At 43.5% G+C, this 25,721-nt stretch overlaps 1 protein-coding gene across 1 annotated transcript in view; it reads right to left on the bottom strand.

The window, feature by feature from the left end:
* Positions 1–25,721, bottom strand: part of akna (AT-hook transcription factor) — a 201,691-nt gene that overhangs the window by 40,418 nt on the left and 135,552 nt on the right. The window contains exons 9-13 of the mRNA XM_078550276.1: positions 21,388–21,521; positions 17,913–18,156; positions 14,981–15,132; positions 11,820–12,005; positions 11,369–11,627 (exon numbers count right to left, since the gene is read on the bottom strand). Of these exons, the coding sequence (XP_078406402.1) occupies positions 11,369–11,627; positions 11,820–12,005; positions 14,981–15,132; positions 17,913–18,156; positions 21,388–21,521 (975 nt within the window). The remainder of the gene's footprint in view (positions 1–11,368; positions 11,628–11,819; positions 12,006–14,980; positions 15,133–17,912; positions 18,157–21,387; positions 21,522–25,721) is intronic.

The raw sequence follows: 25,721 nt of genomic DNA, 5'->3' as shown, positions 1-25,721 counted from the left end.
GCCCGCCAAAATCATCCCCCCCACAACCCCCCCCATTGGATCATCCTCCCTCATTGGCACGATTGCACGCTGGTGCAGAATACGTCTTGCCAAGTGTGACATGCAGAAGTCAGGACTTACCCGCCAGGGCCTTGCTCACATCTCGGACATCCGAGGAGCAGAAGATGCTGGAGCCTGGCACCAGCAGCACACTGGATGGCATGCTGGGTGGATTTTCATGGACATGGCTCTGCTACGAAGCAGCGCACGGAAGTTGGAAAGGAACTGTTCAGGGTCTGCTCACAACGAATAATGGTTGAGGGGGTGGAGAGGAAGGTCCAGCTGTGTTTGGGAGAGGAAGGTCTAGGATTGACTGCAAGAGGAAGAGGTGTTGGCTGCGGGGGGGGGGGGGGGGGGGGGGGGGTGGTTCTGAGGTTGGGAAGGGGGGAACGAAGGTGTCAGGGGTGGGTGAGGTTGGGAGGGGAGAACAAAAGTGTCAGGGGTGGGTGAGGTTGGGAGGGGGATAACAAAAGTGTCAGGGGTGGGTGAGGTTGGGAGGGGGGAATGAAGCTGTTGGAGGGAGAGGTTGGGGGGGGGAATGAAGGTGTTGCGGAGGGATGTTGGGAGGGGAAAGGGAGTACAATGGAGGAGGGGGTAGCTGGGGGGAAGAGGGTAACAGGGGAAGTAGGTGCAAGGGGGTGGAAGGTGTAAGGGAGGGTGTTCGGAGGGGGAAAGGAGGAGTGCAGAGAGGGGAGGGAGTCCAGGGGAGGAAGGAATGCGGAGTGAGGAGGGAGTAAGGGTGGAGGAAGGGGTCGGCTGGAAGAAGAAGTGAGGCTGGAGGAGTCGGGAGGGGGGAAGGAGTAAGGATGGCGGAAGAAGTAAAGGTGTCTGAAGGAGGGAGAAGGAATAAGCGGGTGGGTGGAGTCTGGTGCGGGGGGAGCGGATTAAGCAGGTTGGGCGGTGGGGAGTTCCAAGGGGGGAAGGGGTCTTGAGTGGGGGATGTCCAGGTGAATGTGCAAGGGAGGGATTTGATAAGTCCATGACTGCCTCCTGAGACCAAAGCCCTGAGCTACTATGCAGCGCTTCAAGTTCAATTCAAGGAACAGGCTTCCAGGGGAGACAGTAGCTGACTATGTGGCCATTTTAAAGGTATTAAGTGAACATTGCAAATTCAGAACATCCGTTAGCAATATGTTGAGAAACCGACTGATATACGGGATTGGAGGTGATACTATTCAAAGACTTTTGCTAGCTGAAGCTAATCTAGATTTCAATAAGGCATTAGAATTAGCCACAGCCATGCAGAGTGTGGAGAGTGCTGTTAGAAATTTGGAAGCTGTAAGAGGAACACAAAATGGCGCCGTCCATCTGGTAGGGCGGGACAGACCGGCAACAAAAGGCACAAAAACATCGGACCCCACAGAAAGGCAGGAAACACCCCCTATGTACTGATCAGTAAAAAGCAGCAGTACCACAGTGAAAACCCACAAAATGAATGAGAGAAATGCATCCAGGCATCCAGTGGGTGATGGACAATTTAAACAAGTCGAATGCTTTTTTTGCCACCGCTATAGTTACATAATGTGGCACTGCAGAGATAGACTGAGACAGCATTTTAAAGACAAAGGGAGAAATTGTGAAATGTGTCTCATGGAAGAACCAGGAGAAATAGTATCAGACAACCATTCATTGGGTGAAATTTTACGGCAGCGGGATTTTACGTTTCCACCGAAGGCAATGAAGTTTAGAATGTCTTGCCGCCTTTTACGGCAAAATTCTGCCCATTATATAACCTTTAAGTGGGTAGAACCGAGACAATTCAAGTAGTCATTATGGTCAATGGACAACCCATTAAGATGGAAGTTGATACTGGAGTGAAGATGTCCGTCGTTGGAGAACATACACTCAGACACTTGAATAAAGGAACCCATCCTTTAAGATTGGAAGTTTCGGACACTAAACTGAGAACATACACAGGTGAAGAAATAAGACTGAAAGGGTTATGTCAAGTCTCGGTGATGTATGGAGATCAATCTGAAAGGGTTGCCCTTGTTAGTGGTAGCTAGAGAGGGTCCCAGCTTAATAGGCCGCGATTGGCTCGAACACATTAAATTGAAATGGGCCAAAATTTTTCAAATTACAATGAAAGGTTTACAGGAATTGTTGCGAAAGTATGCTTCTGTTTTCAACGATGGGTTAGGGAGGATTCGAGAGCTACAGGCCAGAATCCATCTGCACCCAGACACAACCCCCAGATTTATATGAGCCAGACCAGTCCCTCTATGCTCTATAGAACAAGGTTGAAACCGAGCTGAACAGACTGGGAAAATCAGGCATTCTACTACCAGTGCAATTTTCTGAGTGGGCGGCACCCATCGTACCTGTGCTTAAGCCGGGCCAAAGCATACATTTATGCGGTGATTATAAGCCAACTATCAATAAAGTGGCCAAACTTGATGGACACCCGGTACCCAAGATTGAGGAATTATATTTTAAGTTGGCAGGGGCACCACATATTCGAAATTAGATATGAGCTATGCCTACCAGCAGGTAGAGTTGGAAAAGGACTGACTGACGATGAACACTTTGCAAATCTTGAAGAGGTGCTCAAATGCTTCGCACAAGCAGAGGTACGTTTGAAACAAGAAGTGTCTGTTCCAAGCCAAGGAGGTAGTTTGCTTGGGCCACAAGGTTGATGTGCAGGACCTGCATCCTGTGGAAGAAAAAGTCCAGGCCATTCGTGAGGCACTTGCCCCGTGAAATACCACAGAGCTTAAGTCCTCCTTAGGCATGGTAAACTACTATGGCCAATTCCTCCCAAATGCCTCGATGGTGCTGGCCCCATTGTACAGCCTCCTTAAGCAGAGCCATTAAATAGAGTTGGCAAACCCTGCACCAGGATGCCTTCCTGAAAGTGAAGTGATTGTTAAGATCGTCGGACTTGTTGGTCCACTTTGACCCCAGGAAGGAATTCATTTTAACATGTGATGCATCCCCTTATGGAGTAGGTGCTGTCCTTTCACATTGGATGGCAGGTGGCTCTGAATGACCCATTGGTTATATATCTCGCACACTCAGTGTTGCAGAGCGATGATATTTCCAAATTGAAAAAAAGGGCTTATCCACTGTGTTCGGCATTCAAATATTTCAGCAATAGCTCCACGGTTGCCATTCCCATATTATATCTGACCACAAGCCTCTACTGGGATTATTTGGAGAAGATAAAGCGATATCCCCCATCAGCCCGCATTCAGAGATGGGCACTAATGTTAGCCGCCTACGAATACACTTTTGTTCACCGTTCGGGTAGTCAAGTTGCACATGCCGACACACTAAGCTGCCAGCTAATAACGGGGAGGCTCCAATTCCCCAGGAACTTATCTTAGTGCTAAACTTCTTGGATTCGTCCTCTGTTCAGACCAGACAAATCTGTCAGTGAACAGGCCGGGACCCACTATTATCTAACGTCCGGGCGAAGGTCTTGAATGGTTTGTCAGGTGGATCTAAATCCGAGGGGATGAAGCCTTATTCTGATCACAAATATGAACTCTCTTGCCAGGATGGCATATTTACTCTGGGGAGCAAGGGTTATCGTGCTCCCGAGGGACGAAGGCCGTTATTAGCCGAGCTACATGGAGTTCACCCGGGCATTAGCAAATGAAGATGCTCACACGCAGCTATTTGTGGTGGCCAGGCATGGACTTGGACATAGAAACCCTGGTCAAACACTGTCCTCAATGGCAGCAGGCGCAAAAGTTCCCCCGTTTAGCTCCATTGCACCCCATGGGAATGGCCGGGGTGGCCATGGGTGTACCTCCACTTCGAATACGTGGGACCCTTCTTGGATGCAATGTTCCTTTTACTGATTGGCTCCCACTCCAAATGGATGGACGTCTATGAAGTCTGGTCGCCCACGTCAGCTGCCACCATAGGCCGTTTGCGGCAGAGTTTTGCAGTGCATGGGCTGCCGGAGGTCCTCGTGTATGACAATGAGACCGCTTTTACCAGCGGGGAGTTCCACATGTTCACGGCCCTTAATGGCATTACCCATATCAAAACCTCAACCTACCACCCAGCACCGAACGGCATGGCTGAGAGGGCAGCCCAAACCTTTAAATCCGGGATGATAAAGATGGAAGGGGATTCCATCAGCACGAGATTGTCCCGGCTCTCGTTTGCGTACCGGACCATGCCACACACAACAACCGGCATTGCCCCTGCAGGACTACTGATGATGAGACGTCTCTGCACCTGCTTGACCCTAATCCGGCCAAATTTAGATGGGAGGATGGAGAAAAGCCAAGAGGTGCGGAAGACCAGGCATGATGGTCATGGTCACGAAAGAACTTTCACGGTGCGAGATGCGGTCCTCGGGAAGAACTTTGGTGATGTACCCAACTGGCTGTTGGGCGAGGTGAGTGCAGTAACTGGACTCCTCTCCTATAATGTAACAGTAAACGGCCGAATAATTAGACAACACGTGGATCATCTCCGCAAAAGAACGCCAATCCCACAAGAAGAAATGCTGTCTTCATCTACGCTCGAGTCTGTTCCGCATGTAGAGGACAGGTCACATGATTTGGAAGTACCGGCGGGGTCTGTGGGACCCGAGGGTGTCGGCGAGACAAACCTGCCAGTTTCCACTGAGGAACCTAGTGGACAACTGTCCCCTGAAGAGAAGGTCTCGGAAAAACCAGCCAAGGCTGTTGAATTCCGATGCTCAACGCGTCCGAGGAAGCCTCCTGAGAGACGGGATTTGTAAACAGTTATTAGTGTAAATATTTTACATGTTATCAAGTTTGTCAACTGTATTTTTTAAGTAAAGGGGGAGGAATGTGGTAAAGTGGAGTACCGTGTACCTTTAAGAGAATGCAAGTGGACTAACCATGTGACAGTACTGACCAATCACTGTACAGCGTAGGCTACTGGTTAACTGTAAGTCTAAAGCTGGAGTTGGCTGTGGGAGCATGCAAGGATTTAGTGCTCTGCCTTCTGTTCCAATAAACAATCACGATTTGTTCTTATGTCAGTCTCGCTCTGTTATTGACAGTGAACGTCAACTAACAAGTGTACATGAAGGCGTGTAATTCAAGTTTACTTGACCAGTGAATTCATAGACTCAAGACATAAAAGTTTCTCTCTCGCATTGCCACAGCAGGAACTCACCCTTGGCTCCTGCAATGGAGTGCAGGTCTGCACACATCTCCATGTTCTGCTGGGCTAGGGTCTCCATGGCATCCGCCATCCTCCCCATGGAGACCTCCATATGTGCACATGTGGGCGCCGCTTCATCAGAGGGCAGGCGGGGACACACCTCCAACTCGCGAGCCACTCTGCTGAGGGCTTCCAACAGTTCTGTCTGACATTCCGACACCTTCTGCTGACTCTCCAGGGTGAGTTGGGAGGCCAAGTCCAGAGGTTCGTCATCTGACTCAGGCCTCACAGATGCCACTTCCCCAGCCGTCCTCCGAGTGCCGGGGAGCTCGACTGAACCTGCCTCCTCCTGCTGTGGACACGTGTCCGTACAGTGACCACCGGATTGTGAACCTGGGCCTGCTCTAGATCTAGGTCCCACCGAGGTGTGTGTCTCTGCTCTGGTGGAGGGTTTGGGTAAGCGCTGTGATGGGTCTTCCGGACTGCTTATTTCCAGCTCTTCAATGGAGGAGGTGTCCTCTTGGCTGGAGATGAGGATGTGGATGGAGTTGAGGGACTGGCTGGCTGTCTTTCGTGCGGCAGTTCTGGGCTGGAAGCACTCAGAGGTGTGCGCCTGGCTGCACTTTAAAGGTGGCGCCTGGCATGATGAAGCGCCAAGGTGATGCCGTGGTGGGCGAATGACATCCTGGCCACTATCGAAACGGCGTGCTTCCTGGGAATGCATAATTAATGCGAGAGGATTGGGACGATACGGTGTGAGAAGCCGCCATTGCGACTGGCAGGTAAAATGTCAATTTCCCTGCCTTCTACCGCATGTAGTGCAAAAATGGGACGATTGCGCCCAAAGTTTTGCTGCCAATACTATAACTATAACCTCCCCAGTCCAGAAATCCAAAGTTCGGAAACACCAGTTGTCCAGAAGTTCTTTGAGCAGGCCCAAAAAACTCGTGGACTCGCCACTCGACTCTGTGCATTGCAAGACATCGAGAAGGTGTGGCCTCGAGGGACTGAGGACAGAAAATGGTGGGTGGTGGGGAGGAACGCTGTGACTCTGTAGTGCCAGAAAACACAACGCAAGGTTACAGAGTACAAGAGTGAGGAGGTTACGTTGAGCTTGTATAAGGCACTAGTTAAGCCTCATCTGGAATACTGTGTTCAGTTCTGAGCGCCATACTTCAGGAAGGAGGTGAAGACATTGGAGGGAGTACAGAGGAGATTCACAAAAAAGGACTGTAGCTAGGAGGATAGTTTGGAGAGGTCGGGACTGCTTTCCTTGCAGAAAAGAAGTCTAAGATAGAGGTATTCAAGATCCTTAGGGGTATGGATAGAGTAAATAGTGAGAAACTGTTCCCACTCAAGAAAACACCAAGAACTAGAGGGCACAGATTCAAAATAATGGGCAAAAGGAGTAAATGTGATGTGAGGCAAAATTTTTTCACCCAGAGGGTGGTTGGAGTCTAGAACAAACTTCCTGAAATGGTGGTGGAGGCAGGTTTGATCAAGGTATTCAAATTGCTACCTGAAAAGAGAGAATATGCAAGATTGTGGGATAAGGCAGAGGAGTGGGACTAGGTGGAATGCTGTTTCAGAGGGCCAGTGCAGACTCGATGGGCCAAATGGCCCCCTTCTGAACTGTAAAAATACTGTGTTACAACGTCTCTGTCTCTCTCTGAAAGTCTACTTCTCTATATTTCTGTCTCTAACTCTTGGTCTCTCTCTCTCTCTCTCTCAATCCCTTTCTCCGTCTCTCTCTCTCTCTCTTTCTTTCCCTCTGTCAGACTCTCTCTCTGTCAGTCCTTTTCTCCCTCTCTCTCACTTTATCAGTTTATTTCTCCATCTCTCTCTCTCTCTTGTTTTCTCTCTGACTCTCAGAACAGAAACATGGAAGGAAGAGTATTTAGGTAAGTGAAACAATTTTTCTTACTGCTTTATACTGTCATCTCATAGCCTTATATTTCACGTAAATACTTGTATCAACAATGTTTGCCAGTTCACACGGTAGTGGTAGGCATTCTAACATCATTCTATAATCCAGAAACTTCTGAAATCCAGAAATGACTTAGTCCCAACCATTCCTGGCCGTTGAGGTTAAAGTGCATTGGCATTTTAAAAATCCTACTGTACAAAAATTAGCAACACTGCTGTGTACTTTTCTCAAAAATTATGCATATTTACAGCAACAAGAAGTAGGATATATACATGATTTGGATTCTGATTGGCAGAAAGAACAGTGAATGCAGATATAGCCACATCTGCATGTTTATAAAGAGTTGCATGACAAGACAAGATCTCTGACCCTGCTTGTCCAGCAGTTTCTTTGAACTGCAATTCATAAATCCATAGAAAACACCAAGCCAAGTCCAACCACTTCCTGCTAGCCTCAAACCCCTCCTGTCCTCTTGTACCACAAGTCAGGAAGTTTTACGGAGACTTCACTAGTACCCTCATTCTTTTGTGTTGAAATTCTAAAATGAGAGATTAAGATAACTTTAATTTTTAAAAAAAAATAAATAAGATGAGAGTTATCGGGAAAGATAGGAAATGATGAAAGAATAATGGCAGGCCAAGTTCAATTCAAACAACTCTTATATATTATCTGCTGTGCAGATGGAAAAAAGCTGAGGAATAACATATGCCCTCAGTAAACAGACTATAATAGTTTAGTGATACAGCACATATCATTTTGGCACTGGTACTGTTTTTGGAGCTATCGGGATGCATTTTCCACTTGGGAGCACGTTTTGCGCGCTGGGCCATTACGCAGCTTGCAATCAGCACTCCCAACTATGTGCGGCTTCGCTCAGGGTTTTTGTCTCTTCCCTCAGGGTTTGGACTTGCAGTGCAGTCGGGAGCCACCAGCCTGTGTAGAAGGAGTGTGGGTGAAGAGATGGGCTGGTGAGAAGGCCCGCCTCAGTTCTTGGCAACAGCAGCACGACTTCTAACATTGTTTAAAGGCCCCCTAAATCTTACCACTCACCCCCTCATTCCCCCCATCTATCCCCTGCCACCCCATACCCCACCTCAATGCATCCCCATGTGTCCTCCATAGCCACTTACCCTGTATCCACTACTTACAGTCTTCAGATTCCATGCAATAAAAATGGAAAATATTTTACATTCCTTCGGGAAAAAATAAACCTCTTACCATCTAATAGGAGCCTCCATCAAGCACACTATCATTGATGCTGAGAAAAAAATTCATTCTGCCATATAAAAAAAGCTTGTAATACTTGTAATCCTATTAGCTATCAACAAACTAGAAACCACATCAAAGGCATAATCTGTTATCACAACCTCTTAAAATCTTTATTCATTCTCATATGAATGGAACACCTACTATGCTGAAACCCATTAGAACTGAAAACTCATCCAAGCATTCATAATAGTCACAGCTGCCAAAACAATAGTGTACTCTCTGAGATGAAAAGAACAGAAGGTGCTCATTTCAAAATTTCAAAGCAGAATTCCTGAAATGCAATGGATGGGAGCAGGTGATTAGATTATTTTCAAGTGTGAAAAGCAGGTTTTTTTTTATATGCCAGAGCTGTCACTCCATTCAAACCACAGTTCAAAAGAAGACAGCATAGGCTGACAGGATATTTTGTAACATTTTTCATTTCATTGTAGTTCTTTTCATTGTAAAAGCACTGTAATGAATGTGAACAATTACAAAATGCTGGTCAATGTAAGAGTCAACATACCTTTGCAGGACAGATCCCTAAGATGAACCATTGCATTAAAAACACATCTACATTATAACATAGAACCGAATAGTGACATCTGATGGACTGAAAACATTTTACACTTACCTTTCAGAATGTTCCCGACCCCTCCGCTGGTTTTCCATTTTCTTCACAAACTCTCAAACCTAGTGTGTTTTTAGTGGGCTTCCAAAGCCCCGCACCATCAGATGAAAATCCAATTTTCCTCCCCATTTAAAATGGGGAACTGGACCTCAGCAGAGGCGGGTATGCGTTTTGTACAGGAGGCATTCCCAACCCACAAAAAGGCCAGAGGAAAATGGCGTGAGAACAGGAATGGGGAGGAAAATTGGATTTCCTCCAAAAAGAATCAAAGTGTGGCCATTCGCACACCAAAACGCACCTCTGCACCCAGATGGAAATTTGGCCCAGATTGTCCGATGGAAATCGTTTTCGAGGTCCGCACATTTGTATATAAGTGCACATGTGGAAAGCTGATCACTGCTCTCCAACTTTCAGTATCTAATTCAATGCTAGGAAAGTGCTGATGGGTTAGTTAGATCCTTTCTCATGTCAAATGTTTTCACATGAAGCTTTAAGACTGTTCAGTGGATGTCCTGGGCGGCTCAAAGTCTAGCTTGTGTTCACATTGTAACAGAAAGTTTGAACGGCTCCCAGATCAATACTGGGAAATTGCAGTTATATTGTCCTTTTAAGTCAGTGACGCAATAACTGCATCACATCAATGTTGTATGTGCTACATAAATATTCCCTGAACATTTGATTGATTTTCAACTAAGTCTGTTTAGGGAGGGAGGTAAAATGACCACTGGAGGGCACCATACAAATGGATGGTAAAATCTACAATCATCAGCAATATAAACAGTGTCCTTTTGTGAAACTGAATAAGCAACAAATGTCATCTCTCATCGAGGCCATGTCTCTGAACTTGTCCATTTATAAAAGATAAGTGCTTATTGAAGTATAGTCTGAGGTTTTCAAGGTCTGGCTTGTGATCTGCACTTTCTACTAAACATCTGTGTGTGGTGTTAATTCTCAAGGCATTGAAGAACCTTTGTGATCACTTGTACTGTGCTATTTTATCTTGATGCAATGAGCCTTAAACCTAAGCAAGAGGCTGGGGAAGCAGCTGTGGCTTCCTCACTGGCCAAAATCACAGAATGTTCACAGCGCAGGAGGAGGCCATTCGGCCCATCGATTCTACAGGAGTTTTCTGAAAGAGCATTCTAGCTAGTCCCACTCCCCTGCCTTATCCCTGTAACCTTGCATATTCTTTCTTTTCAGACAGCAAGCCAATTCCCTTTTGAATACCTCAATCAAACCTGCCTCCATCACCCTTTCAGGAAGTTCGTTCCAGACTCCAACCACCCTCTGGGTGAAATGTTCCTCACATCACTTCTATTCCTTTTGGCCATTATTTTGAATCTCTGCCTTCTAGTTTTTTATGTACTCTTGAGTAAGAACAGTTTCTCACTATTTACCCTACCCATACCCTTCAGGATCTTGAATACCTCTATCAAGTCTCCTCTCGGCCTTCTTTTCTCCAAGGAAAACAGACCCAACCTCTCCAATCTATCCTCATAGCTACAACTATTTATCCCTAGAATCATTCTTGTGAATCTCCCCTGTACTCTCTCCAATGCCTTCACATCCTTCCTCAAGTATGGCACACAGAACTGGATGCAATACTCCAAATGCGGCCTAACTAATGTCTTATACAAGTTTAACATAACCTCCTTACTCTTGTACTCAATGCCCCTATTAATAAACCCTAGGATAACATATGCTTTATTAGCTGCTCTCTCAACATGCTTTGCCATCTTCAATGACTTTTGCACATACACACCAAGGTCCCTTTGTTCCTGCACCTCCTTTAGAATTTCTCCCTTTACTTTATACTGTCTCTCCGCATTCTTCCTGCCAAAATGAATCACCTCACACTTCTCTGCATTGAACTTCATCTGTCACTTGTCTGCCCAATCTACCAATGTGTCTATGTCCTTTTGAAGTTCAAGGCTATCCTCATCACAGTTGACAACATTTCCAATCTTCGTATCATCCACAAATTTTGAAATCATGCCCTGCACATCACAGTCTAGGCCATTAATATATTTAAAAAGTTCACGGGTCCCAACACTGACCCCTGGGGTCCACTACAGACCTTCCTCCAATCTGAAAAACAACCACTTATCACTACTCTCTGGCCATTGGTATAAAACATAAAGTGTTCAGTCCTGTGAGTACTTGAAAAGGATGTTGGTCAGGAACTACGATGAAAGGCTTATACCTGAAGTGTAAACCTTTATATTCACTTTTCAGGTTTTGGAGTCTTACTGTGTATTTAAGTATTTTTTTGATTTTTATGCTTTTTTTCTTTTTCTCATAGCCGGTCAGTCACTTATTTTTCTTGATTACAAATGTTTACTGACAGAAAATTTGGCATCATAACTATATTCCCCTCCACAAACAACAAAACTTTCCACATGTATCACATTGTAACTGGATGCAGTTACCTCTAGAGGGACTGGTGTGGTTTGGTGTAGAGCTTTATGAGGCACATGTTCGGGAGAAGCAATTCCATCCACATAAGTCAGACTTCTTTGGCACGTAAGGTCCCTCTTTTCTGTTAGGGAGGCTCCTTTTGAGTTGGGAGTCATGGTGCGTAGCCTGATTTCGGCAACTGCGGGTGACAAATCTTCTCTTTGCAATACTAGCCCATAGCTGTCCTTGAAAGCATTAGAGAGTGTGGGTTCATTTTTTATTGGTTCGTTCCTGTAAAAAATGAAGAAAATGTCACTAACCCACCGAAGGCTAAGAAAATCAATGACAATGTGATATAGAACACTTAATATTAAAGATGCTGCATTCGAGGGGGGCAATGTTGTATCAAATTCCATTAAAATGGCTGCTGATAGCTGGTGGGCATTAACCACTGACAATGGATCCTCCCAGTTTGCTACTCACGGTTCTGGTGTTTTCCTGCTGTATTTGTCAGGATCATCTTTAGGAGTCTTTATCCCTCCTTTTTGGATTAGGTCCACCATTCCCATCTCCTGGGTGTGTGCAGTTGGGAGTGGCTGAGGAAATTCGGGGTTTTCCCTCATCCTATCAAGGCCTAGTGACAAAGGTAAATCCTTGAAGTTTTTACATCTGGAAAGTAGAAAGGAAATAATTTGTTTACACTGAAAAGAGAGGAGGTCAAAGTTACAAGGCCTTGAACTGTACTTGAACAGAAGGAAAGCTGAAGTGATTCGTGAACATTATTTGAGCACCATGGATTGGCCATTGCTTTGAATTCCTCTCTGCTTCCTTATGCATTTCGGTATCTATCTCCAGAAAATAATGCAGCAGCTCTTCAGGTCATTGTTTTCAGTAGCTTAGAATGGTGAGGCCACTTTAAGAATATCAATCTTCTACATTATATTGATCAGGCAGCAGAGAATTCAGGCTTTTTAATATTTTAGTTATAAATGAAGAATCCAAAATAAGGGAATGCTTATGTTTCAACCCTTTTTTGCACAAAAATGTTTTATATATGACAGAACTCTCCTCCAAATCATCAGAACATTGTTTACAAGACAATCACCTTACAACTTTGAAGTGAAATTCAGTGAGTTTATACGGTATTCAAATGTCTGGACAATACAGGCATTCACACAACTTCCTGTAAGTGTTACTGCTTGTCTGAGGGGATTCTTCAGCCAAAGCAACTTGTTTTAAAGATTTTGATAATGGTATATCATGTGTACCATGAAAAGTTTGCAATGCGGATACTGTTGGGTAGACATTGAGTCCATTTGCAACTGTGGCATCTTATCTGTCCCCAAGATGAGCTTCTGACCTCTCCATTACCAACACTGTCTACTTCCACCTCTGTAACATCGCCTGCCTCAGCTCATCTGCCACCGAAACCCTCACCCATGCTTTTGTAACCCCTAGACCTGACTATTACATTGTACTTCTGACCAATTTCACCTTCTATGAATTTGAGTTCATCCAAAGTTCTGCTGCCCATATTCTAACTCGAACCAAATCCTATTCACCCATTAGCCCTGTGCACACTGACCTACATCGGCTGCTGGTACAGCAACACCTCGATTTTAAAAGTCCCATTCTTGTTTTCAACTCCCTCCTTGGCCTCGCCCCACCCTATCTTTGTAATCGTCTCCAGCCCTACAATGCTCTGAGATCTCTGCACTCCTCCAATTCTAGACTTTTGCGCATCCTTTGTTTTCACCGTTCTTCCCTTGGTGACTGTGCCTTCAGTTGTTCAAAGGTCCTGTGCTCTGGAATTCCCTTCCTAAAGCTTTCTGTCTTTCTCCCATCCTTTAAGACACTCCTTAAAATGTACTTTTATTACCTTTCCTAATTATCGTTTTATGTAGCTCTGTGGCAAATTTTGCTTGATATTGCCCCTGTGAAGCCTTTTGAAAAGTTTTACTATGCTAAAGGTGTGATTTAAATACAAATTGTTGCTGTGGTGGTGGTGGTGGTGGTAGTGGTGAGGTATCTCATTGTCATCAGCACCTATCAAAACATCATAGGCTTCAAATCCACAATTTACCAATGCAGTCGGTAGCAGGCAATGTGGTTGGCCTCAGAAGAAGGACTTAGAAATATTATCCTTATACCTGTAACAGCTCTTCGTGAGAATTTTTGTATTTTTGTTTTTAACTTAGGTCTGGCGTTCACGGGAAGGGAAGGTGAGAAGGCTCACAATGAACTTAATTCTACTTCACTCAGGATTCTCACAAAGTTAACTTTTGAATCTTGGTAAATCTTATTAAGTTAATGTGAATGGGGGCTTTCTAATATGCAAATTTAGAGATTTAAGTCTTCTAATTAGAAGGCTTCACACTTATTGAAAAACTTGAACAAACAAAGCAATGAGAAATAAGTCATAATGAATTAAAGCAATACAGTTTTAGTATTCAATTCTTAAATAAGCCTCTCCTTCACTTAGATTAAAATCCAGCATCAGAGAATTGTGGAACTGCTTGATAAGGATTATCTTTGGGATTTTATTTAGTAGAAAATGAGAATATAAAGATAACTGTTGCTGATGTTCTGAAATTATACAAATGTTCTCATCAATCAGTTCCTCCAGAAACTGAGAATAAAACTTCAACTAAACCAGGAGCTTCTCAAGCTAAATCGTTTGACTAGCATCACACGAGTAACTTGGTTGATGAATTTGAGGTTGCAATATATTGACTGCTAAATTGTGAAGCAAATAACTTGACTGAGTTCTGTATTATTTATTGGAATTTCCTCATGGCCAGAACTGTGATGTTCCATTTACAGACATTAAGGGATTATTCATAAGAGCATAGAAACATAGGAACATAGTAGCAGGTGTAGGCCATTTCGACCATTGAGCCTGCTCCGCCAGTCAATTAGATCATGGCTGATCATGTACCTCAACACCACTTTCCTGTGCTATCCCCATATCCCTCGAGGTCATTAGTATTCAGAAATCTATTGATTTCTGTCTTGAACCTGCTCAATGATTGAGCTTCCACAGTCCTCTGGGGTAGACAATTTCAAAGATTCACCACCCTCTGAGTGAAGAAATTCCCCCTCATCTTAGCCCTAAATGACCTATCCCTTATTCTGAGACTGTGTCCCCTGGTTCTAGACTCATCACCCAGGGGAAACATCCTACCTACATCTCCCTTGTCTCGCCCTGTAAGAATTTTGAAAGTTTCAATGAGATCACCTCTCATTCTTCAAAACCCTAGAGAATACAGGCTGAGTCTTCTCAATATCTCCTTCATAAAACAATTCTGTCATCCCAGGGATTAGGCTGGTGAGCCCCTGTTGCACTCCCTCTATGGAAAGTATATCCTTCCTTAGTTAAGGAGACCAAAACTGTACAAAATACTCCAAGTGCAGTCTCACTAAGGCTCTATACAATGCAGCAAGGCATCTTTACTCCTGTACTCAAATCCCCTTGTGTTGAAGACCAACATAGCATTTGCCTTCCTAACTGCTTGCTGCACATCCAGACTAGCTTTTAGTGACTTATGAACAAGGACACCCAGGCCCCTTTGGACATCAATATTCACATGAGCTGGAATGAGACTAATTAAGTAATGAGACCAGTTAACCTAGACCACACTCACTGGCCCAAAAGTTGGTCAAAATGATCATCCAGTTGCATCTTCTTGTGCTTAAGGGTTTCAGGAATAGCATCTCCATCCTCACTTTCTCCACTCACAGAGCTCACCTCCACGTCCACCGTACCATGTTGGAGTGCTGCACTTGGAACTGTGCTCTTCAAAAACACAAGAAATGAGCATTAACAGTCCTCAGCTCAGCAAGCTATGTTAATTAGATGAGCTTGGACAACAATAAAATGAATCACAAAACAGCTAAGAAGATCCATATAAAAGAAAGCGCTTGCATTCATATAACACTCTCATATCCTCTTGGTGGCCCAAAGTGCTTCACAACAAATGAAGTACTTTTAAAATGCAAGGATTCTTGCAATATAGGCAAAACTGCAACTAATTTGTGCACAACAATGTCACACAAACGGCAATAAGGTGAATGGCCAGATAAGCCATTTTGGTGGTGTTGATTGAGGGATAAATGATGGCTAGGTCAATGAGAATGTCCCTGTTAATGTTCAAATAGTGCTATGAGATCTTTTTTGTCTACCTGAGGGAAAATGAGATCTTGGTTTAATGTCTCATAGACTAACAAAGAAAATCCTTTGGAATGCATGCCCTTAGAAGAGGGTATATTGTTCTGGAACAGGGACGGAGACAAAAAACAGGTAACTACAGGTCAGTTAGGTTAACACCCATCATTGGGAAAATGTTAGAGTCTATTGTAAAAGATGTAATAGCAGAGCATTTAGAAATGCATAATATAATCAAGCAGAGTCAGCATGGCTTCATGAGGGGAAATCATACCTGACAAATTTATTAGAATTCTTTGAGGAGCTAACAAGGGGGATAGAGAAAGGGGAACCAGTAGATGTAATATATTCGGATTTCCAAAAGGCATTTGATAAGATACGGCACATAAGGTTACTTAATAAGAGCCCATGGTGTTGGGGTTAATATATTAGCATAGAGAATTGGGATAAGGCGGGGCACTTTCAGGGTGGCAAATGTAACTAGTGGAGTGCCAAAGGGATCAGTGCTGGGGCCACAATTATTTACAATATATATTAATGATTTGGATGAGGGAAGTGAATGTACTATTGCTAAGTTTGCAAAAAAACAGGTGGGAAGGCAAACAGTGAGGATGACACAAAGAGCCTACGGGGGGTATATAGACAGGTTAAGTGAATGGGCAAAAACTTAGCAGATGGAATATAATGTGGGAAAATGAGAGGTTATGCACTTTGGCAGGAAGAATAGAGGAGCTGAATATTATTTAAATGGAGAAAGACTGCAGAAAGCTGCAGCTCAGAGGGATTTGGAGGCCCTCATGCATGAATCACAAAAAGCTAGCATACAAATTCAGCAGTAATAAGAAAGGCAAATGGAATGTTGGCCTTTGTTTCAAAGGGTATGGAGTATAAAAATAGGCAAGCCTTGCTAAAACTATACAAGGCACTAGTTAGACCACAACTAGAATACTGTGAACAGTTTTGGTCCCCTTATCTAAGGAAAGATACTGGCATTGGAAGCAGTCCAGAGAAGGTTCACTAGGTTGATCCCGGGTATGGAGGGATTTTCTTATGAGGAGAGGCTGAGTAGGTTGGGCCTGTACTCATTGGAGTTTAGAAGAATGAGATCTTATTGAAACAGATAAGATTCTTAGGGGGCTTGGCAGGGAAGATGCTGAGAGGTTGTTTCTCCTTGTGGGAGAGTCTAGGACCAGAGGGCATAATCTCAGGGTAAGGGGTCAACCATTTAAAACAGAGATGAGGAGGAATTTCTTCTCTTAGAGGATAGTTAATCTGTGGAATTCTTTACCGCAGAGGGCTGTAGAGGCTGGGTCGTTAAGTATATTCAAGGCTGAGATAGACAGATTTTTAATCAGTAAGGGAATCAAGGGTTGTGGGAAAAAGACAGGAAAATAGAGTTGAGGATTATCAGATCAGCCATGATCTCATTGAATGGGCCAAATGGCCTATTTCTACTCCTATGTCTTATGGTCTTATGGCAGCACAGTTAATGATGAATGACTGTACAGAGGTGCTTGAACCTTTGCAAACAGAATTTTAGTTCCAAAATATTTGATGTTTCATCTCTCTTCAGGAGTAAATACTTCATCCTCAATCAAATATTTTGTTTCAACTAATATCTTTACTGTCAAACAGCCAGCTATTCTTGGGCAATTGAAGATCCTCCAGTGTCTGTAAACTTCAGTTCACAAAAAACTGCTGTCCATTTCTTATCCCGCACCAAAGGTCTCGCTTGGCCTTCACCCCTGTTGTTGCCCACCTATAATTATCTCCTGATCTCACAAAAACTCAGATATAAACTTTGTATCCTTGTATTTAAATCCTTCTGTGGTCTTTCTCCTTCTTATCTCAGTGATCTTTGCCATTGCTAAACCGTCCGCCAATTCTACGTTTGTTTAATTTTGTTTCCTTGTGCATTCGCCCCTCCCTTCGTCTGACCATTGGCCTCTTAGATCCCCACATTGTGTAATTCCTTCCCTAAAATCCTACTCTTGTTCACCTCCCCCCCTTCCTTTAAGACCCTCTTTAAACTTTACCTCTTCATCAAAGCTTTAGGTCTCCCTCTTGATACCTCTTTCTTTGGCTCAATGTCCATTTGTTTTACCTTACACCTCTGTCACTTTTCAATGTTAAAGGTGCTATACAAATGCAAAGTAATGTCGTTGCTCACTAAGACAGCAGTGATCTAGAGATGGAAACTCTCTTGTGTAAGGGACATTCTTTGAGGTTGAGGTTCAGGCAAGAGAAGAGGAACATTATTATTTGTAAGATAAGCTGATCTGAGAGTCTTTAATATTCATTGTGTGGGGGAAAAAATGAGAAAAATTCTTCCAACTCAACACCAGCATCCCTCAACATGGAAAACACGTGCAAATTATTTCACCCGATTAAAGCAGAGATCTGAGTCTTACCTCAGGTTTGGGATTCTGGATTGTGTCTGCAGGCCTATGAAGTGCTGGTGTTGGAGACTGTGCCATCGGTATCGGCGTTGGGATTGGGGTCTGGAGAACAGGTACAGGTGTTACCCATGAGTTGTGTGTTAGTCTCAAGTCAGACCGATGGTCAGCCGAGGGGTGGCTTTCTGGGCGCTGGTCAATCCGGTCCTTCAGATCCTCTAGGTGCATTCCAAGCCGAAAAATGTTCCCCTCCACTTCCCTAGGAAGCAAAGTGTATGTTGCACTATCGATTGAACATTATAGGAACATGCTTAAATATTCTGAACTTTGAAATCCTTGCTTTCTGCATTAGTTTGAATTATACACTACAATGCAAGGGCTGGTTTGCATCAGAAATCCCCATACTGCCTCAATATTTAACCAGACAAATCAAACTGTGTCTTGTGCTCACTATATTTTTAGTTATTCATTCATGGGATGTGGGCACCACTGGCTAGGCCCATCCCTAATTGCACTTGGGAAGGTGGTGGTGACCTGCCTTCTTGGTCTCACAAAAACTCAGAATTAGACTTTGTATCCTTGTCTAGCCCGTGTGGCGTTGGTACACCCACAGTGCTGATCGGATGGGGGGAGTCCCAGGGTTTTGACCTAGTGACAGTGAAGGAATGGCGATATGTTTCCAAGTCAGGATGGTGAGTGGCTTGGAGGGGAACTTCCAGGTAGTGGTGTTCCCATGATAAGTGAGTAGAGAGCAAGAGAGGTCAGAATAAAGTATGTCTGCTGCCCTTGTCCGTCCAGCTGGTAGTGGTCGTGGATTTGAAAGGTGCTGTCTAAGGAGGCCTGGTGAGTTCCTGCAGTACATCTTGTAGATGGTGCACACTTCTGCCGTTGTGCATCGGTGGTGGAGGTAGTGAATGTTTATGCCAATCAAGCAGGCTGCTTTGTCCTGGATGGTGTCAAGTTTCTTGAGCGTTGTTGGAGCTGCACTCATCCTGGCAAGTGGAGGGTATTCCATCACGCTCTTGATTTGTGCTTTGTAGATTGTGGACAGGCTTTGGGGAGTCAGGAGGTGAGTTACTCGCCACAGGATTCCTAGCCTCTGACCTGCTGTTGTAGCCACAGTGTTCATATGCTTAGTCCAGTTCAGTTTCTGGTCAATGGTAACCCCCATGATGTTGATACAGTGGGATTCAGTGATGGTAGTACCATTGAATGTCAAGGGCCGATGGTTAGATTCTCTCTTTTTGGAGATGGTCATTGCCTGCCACTTGTCAGCCCAAGCCTGGATATTGTCCAGGTCTTGCTGCATTTCGACATGGACTGCTTCAGTATCTGAGGAGTCGCGAATGGTGCTGAATGCTGTGCAATCATCAGTGAACATCCCCACTTCTGACCTTATGATGGAAGGAAGGTCATTGACGAAGCAGCTGAAGATGGTTGGGCCTAGGACACTACCCTGAGGAACTCCTGTGGTGATGCCCTGGAACTGAGTTGTCTGACCTCCAACAGCCACAACTATCTTCCTTTGTGCTAGGTATAACTCCAACCTGCGGAGAGTTTCTCCCCTGATTCCCATTGACTCCAGTTTTCCTAGGGCTCTTTGAATGCCACACCTGGTCAAATGCTGCCTTGGTGTCAAGGGCAGTTACTCTCATCTCACCTCGGGAGTTCAGCTTTTTTGTCCATCTTTGAACCAAGGCTGTAATGAGATCAGGAGCTGAATGGCCCTGGCGGAACCCAAACTAAGTGTCAACGAAGCAAGTGCCACTTGATGGCACTGTTGATGACCCCTTCCATCACTTTACTGATATATACTAATCGATGCTGAGGGAATTAGAAAGAATCTGCAGTTTAACTAAAGGGTATCATTTTTGAGTTTTTAAAAATAAAATCTAAAACTGTTTGGAGAAGCAGTGTAATATTTCCAGATTTTACTGAAATGTGTAAATCTCCAATCTCAAATGGAGGTATGTTTATGATCATCTCAAAAATCCCATGCTTGGGGGACATTTAATGGATTAGAAAGCTTCCCTGTCAAACTGTAGATCCAACCTTTTCAAAGTTATTTACCTCCTATAGTTAATAATGCTGGAGAGATAAACGAGTAGAGAGTAAGAGAGGTCAGAATAAGGTATGTGGTGCCTGCAACTGTACAAGAATCTATTTACTGGACTTAGCTCAATGAACCTATAAAAGAATATGTTTCCAGACTCTTTGGCAAAGCCTCAAAGTATTCACAAAGTGCTGGTTAGATTGAAAATATATGGGTAGATACAAGTTCAATAGTAATATCATTAATTTTCAAAAGATGCATCCACTAGTCCAATATTAGTTTATTACAGTAAGAACTCACACTTTACAAAGTTTAGCATCAGCCTAAACTCTATCCCAACAGCATTAATCATCTCATATTTATGGTTTTTGAAAAAAAACAAAAGCTTTAAAGACTTTAATCTTACCATCAGAGATACGTTGCAAATTTTAAATTTTGTTTCTTTTACCTGCTATCATCTCACATTAATATGTTTCAAGACTGATCTACAACTAGTTTTGAATTATTACTCTCTGCCACCTTCATCCATACAAAACCATTCACATAGTAACTAAAATTGGATGAAGAACTTTGCCTAACAATTTGCAAAATCATGGTATTCAGCTACCATAACTATTCATGGCTTCTAAGAATAGTGCCATCTCAGTAGTACCATGAAATTGACCAAAGTTACAATCATAGCTGCTTCCTGGGCAGGTTGCAGGCTGGTATTCCATGTACATTATGTACTTGTTATCTGCCCTGGGCTGCATTCAGAATTATGGGTTTCTGTGATCATACAGACAGAATTCCCTACTTAAGCAGCCTTTATTCTGTAATTTCCACTCGACAGGTGGAATCTTCAGATCATATGTCAGTCACCTAAACCCTCTCATCCAATATTGAGTTTTGATGTGGATCACGATGAAGACCAAATCAGGTATTTATATTACTGCAGTTTACAGTTAAATCAAGTCACGTTAGTTGTTACCACAAAGCTCTGATGAGTATGTACATTGACACTTAGGGTAATGTGACATGAGATTAATATCTATATGGTGTCTTTGATGATACACACTAAAAGTGTTTCCTCAATTGCATCATTCCACCTGCTTAGTGTCAAGTGTAGCGGTGAAGAGAAATAAATGGCTGGTCACCATTCTCCATGTTACACTCCAACTGATGAAATTCCATTAGGACATATGTCTCAAGTACATATCTCTCAAGTACCCCAATTTAATTCAGGCATGGTGACATTAAATGGTGCTATGTGCTTGACATCCTAAGTCAGGAAAATCAGCTGATATTCCAGATCTGTGCTCCTGATCCAAGTGCTGATGGAAATTCCAAACTTTCGACATGTTACAGGCTGAAATGTACAATGCTGCACTAAAGCAACATTTACCTTGAAGCTGCCTCTCAGTCTGTCCAAGCAATAATTGAAATTGATCCATTTACCTGTTAGGATCAAATTCCCCAATGTTGTAACTGTTGCTGCCAGCATCCTTCAGCTGGAGCCCACGATGCTCTTCTCGTGCCTGGAGATATCCTCTTTCCAGAGTATCCTGGCCTTCCTTCAACCTCTGTAATGCCTGAAAATAAGGAGTGGGAGCAAAAGAGAGAAAACAAATGCTTACGACCTCTCACACAATCAACAATCCATATATATATATATATAAAATATATTTTAGTCTCACAATTGTCATAAATGCTGTGATCATGATCATCTGCATTGTGTATGAATTGCATGGAAATAAATAAATGGATAAATAGATAAACAAATAAAAACACTGAAATTCATGGAGGCTAGTTAAACAGAACATGTTAATCCCAAGAAACAGGACTCACAAATACATTTTACAGTTTTAATCTTAAATAGATTAGTACCATTTATAGAAGCAATGTACAGAGTCAAATAGGAGGTATTTTTTGGAAGTATCCGTCCTACATTTGCTACTATGAATACCCTCCTCCCCTTGTAAGCAACCTCTGAACAGTGAAGCATCTAACATAAGAACCCAACAGCTAACCTTGTTTGAGTCACTGAAAAATATAATCACATAATCATCAGTTCAAATAAGCAAACATCCTGGGCCAGTTTAACCTTAGAGGCCACACCCAAACAGCATTGACATTTAAAATCATGGGCCAGAATTTTTGGCTCAGCGAGCGGGGGCAGGGCCCACTCGCCCAGGTGTAAAATGATGCGGGGTGACATCGGGCATGTGTCCCAACACCACCACGTGTCATTTAGATTTTCAGTTCGGCAGGCGCGCAGTCGAATTGGCTGCATGCCCGCCGAACTGTCACAGGCCTATTAAGGTCATTTAAAAACTAATTAAACTAATAAACTGAGCTGCCCATCCAACCCTTAAGGTTGGCGGGCAGGCGAAGAGCCCAGGCGGCCTTCACATTTTTCATGGAACCTCATCCATAAGGCTGGATGAGGTTTCATGAAGTATTTATAAATTGAATAAAATTTTTAATAAAAATTCATTGACATGTCCCAGCTCACATGACACTGTCACATGAGGGGACATGTCTTAATTTTTTTTTTTTAGTTAGATTTTTAAAACTTAAACTAATCTCCCTGAGGCACAGAGATGCCTGGTCCGTGCCCATCCCCGTACAACCCCCCCGACGGGTGGAAAATTCTCCCCACGTTGTTGTCAATGTCTGCAAAACTGCCATCAGTGTCTTCTCCAACTTGTAATAAACATTCAGTTAGCCCTCCTCTGTCTAATGCTTGCCAACATTATCAGCTACCCCCTCTCCTCAGTTACTGTTCTGACTTTTCAAAACTGTCATCATCACCCCACTGCCTAAAAATGCCAACCTTCAACCCTTTCGTCCTCTCCAACTATTGTGCATCTTCAGTTTCCCTTTTTTCCCTAAGGTCCTGGAATGTATCACCATCACTCAAATCCCTGCCCACTTTTTATGTCATTCCCTACCTAGATCCCTTAATCTGGTTTTTGTTCCACTGACAGAATAGAGACCGCCGTAGCCAAAGTGACCAACAACATTTTGTGGGGCTGTAATGTGGAGCATTAGCTCTCTTTAACCTCTCTGTGGCTTTCAATGCAGTAAAAAATACATTACACTCTGCCAAAGACTCCTCATGGTCCACCCCAGTGGAAGTGCCTTTCCCTTTTCCTTGCCCTAATGTAGCCAGCATATCCGCTGCAATGGTTTCTCCTTCCATGCCCACAGTCACTTCATGGTAAGCTCCAAGGTTCCAGCTTTGGTTCCGTCCTAGTTTTCATCCTGTTGACATCTCTCTGTGACATTATCTATAATCAATGGAGCTCGGGTACATTTGTTACATGAAAGATTCTTCAGACACTTTGCAGGTTCAGAGCCATTAGCCTTTTTCCAATGGCTAAAATTAGACTATCGGTTATATCATCATGGCATTGTGCCACCAAACAGGATAGAAGGTCACTATTGAGTGTTTCTTGACTTCGAAAACATGTTTTACACTTGAGATGATGTACTGCATTTCAACAGCCTTCATTTTATTAACTTCCCTCCTTATCCTAAAATTCTTCAGCCTATTTCCTCTTACCTTATGGGCTGCTAAAGAAAATAATCTTTAGTGTTGCTGAAAAAGAGACTTGTTTGTTGAAGCTTTTTATTTTGCACTCATCAGGACAATCCGCAAGAAAATATCAATGTCAGGGGAAACAACATGTTGGTACTATATGAAAAGAGAGTGTTGCTAGGTTGGCAAGTGAACTCTGATTGGTAGAGGCATTGCCATGGAGAATGCACCAGTTGATGGTGACTGACAGTTAACTGCCAAACATTGTTTGAAATTTAAACAAAGCAGCTTGACTCTGATTGGTCCAGACATTGCCCTGGGGAATGAACCAGTGAATGGCTATCACTTATTTTGTTTAGATGAAACAGGCGCAAGTGTGTGTACATGTGTGTACATGTTCTTTCTGTCTGCAAAGAACAGGGCCCTGTGTACTAATATATGTACATTCCAGTACATGCAAATGCACCACATTGCATGCCCTACTGATAATCTTAAATTGGTTGTCAGTGTAATTCATAGTACACTGTGGTAATTCTTACCACACCATGTCTGCCTAAATAGACAGTGTTGTCATGGGATCCCCTCTAGGCCCAGCTCTCACAAGCATCTTTGTTGGGTTCTATGAGAAACATGGCTTCCATGGAATGACACCTAACCTCCTATCCCTCGCATATTTCAGATATGTGGATGATACGTTTGCTATAATTAAATCCGCAGGTGCGTGTAATAATTTCCTTGCATGTCTTACTGGGCTCCATCCTGCGCTCAAATTCATCTTTGAAATAGAGCAGTTAAATCAACTCCCTTTCCTTGATGTACTAATTGAGAAATCTCCCAGGGAGTTCTCTACCATGGTCTTCCGCAAGCCCACCTTCACTGGTCAATATATGTATTGGGATTCTTACAGTTCCACATGCTAAAAGATTGGTCTTATTGGCAACTTTGTAAATAGGGCCCAAGCCATTTGCTCACCAGGCAAGCTTAATGCTGAAACAGGGCGTATCAAAGGCATCCTGCAGGATAATGGCTACCCCGATCAGATCATTTCACGCTGTATATCACACAAACTCATTAACAGGCCCAAGGCCATCACTTTTGGCCCTGAAAAGTGCCCAGTCTATCTCAGATCAACCTGGAAGAGCAAGGTACCTCAAAAATAAAATTGAGCAACAGGTGAAGCTAGCTATTTCACGCTGCTGCAACACAAGTGGTATTCACCACTAACAGGATGCTGCTATCAAGCCAAAAAGATGTTCTGCCTATCACACAAATGAGTAATGCAATGCTTAGTATGTAGTCTGTATGTCCCAAAGACTGGTGGATCATATCAAACAACATGTCCATTCCGCTGTTTGCAATGGGCAACCAACCAGCCCGGTGCTTGCAAAACTCAAAACATAGTCTCCCACATTAGATGTGATTCCATGATTGGACAACACTTGCTAAATAATCCTCAGTGCACTAAAAATACACTGACAACCAATTTAAGATTGCCAGTCAGGCTCGCAGTGTGGTGCATTTGTGTGTACTGGGAGCTACATATATACAGAGTCCTGTTCTTTGCAGACAGAAAGAACATGTACACACATTGTGCCTGTTTCAGCTAAAGAAAATAAGTGACAGCCATTTGCTGGTTCATTCCCCAGGGCACTGTCTTTACCAATCACAGTCAAACTGGCTTGTTTAAATTTCAAATAATGCTTTGCAGTTAACTGTCAAGTCACCATCAACTGGTGCATTCTCCATGGCAATGCCTCTACCAATCAGGGTCCACTTGCCAACCAATCAGCACTCTCTTTTCATACAGTATAAATATGTTGTTTCCTTTGACATTGGTATTAATTGTCCTGATGAGTGCAAAATGAAAAGCTTCGACCAAAAAGTCTCTTTTTTCAGCAATACTCAAGTTCTGTACTACCAAACAACTATTTAAAATAATCTTTCTTGCCTCAGATAGTAATCAGCCATGGTTCAGTTGGCACTCTGGTCTCTGAGTCTCACAGTTCTGGTTTAATTCCGCTCCGGGACTTGAGTACAAAAATCAAGGTTAACACTCCAGTGTGGTACTGAGGGAGGAGGGCTGAACTGTCAGAGGTGCAATCTCTCTGAGGAGACATGAGACCCAGGTCCAATATGCCCTCTCGGGGGGCTGTAAAAGATCCCAAGACACTATTTTGAAATAGAACAGGGGAGTTATACTTGCTGTCCTGGCCTATATTTATCCCTCAATCAACATCACAAAAAAAAT

The sequence above is a fragment of the Cetorhinus maximus genome, chromosome 10 (genome assembly GCF_964194155.1).
Source record: "Cetorhinus maximus chromosome 10, sCetMax3.hap1.1, whole genome shotgun sequence".
Taxonomy (NCBI): domain Eukaryota; kingdom Metazoa; phylum Chordata; class Chondrichthyes; order Lamniformes; family Cetorhinidae; genus Cetorhinus; species Cetorhinus maximus.
This window is presented reverse-complemented; position numbering and strand designations above follow the sequence as displayed.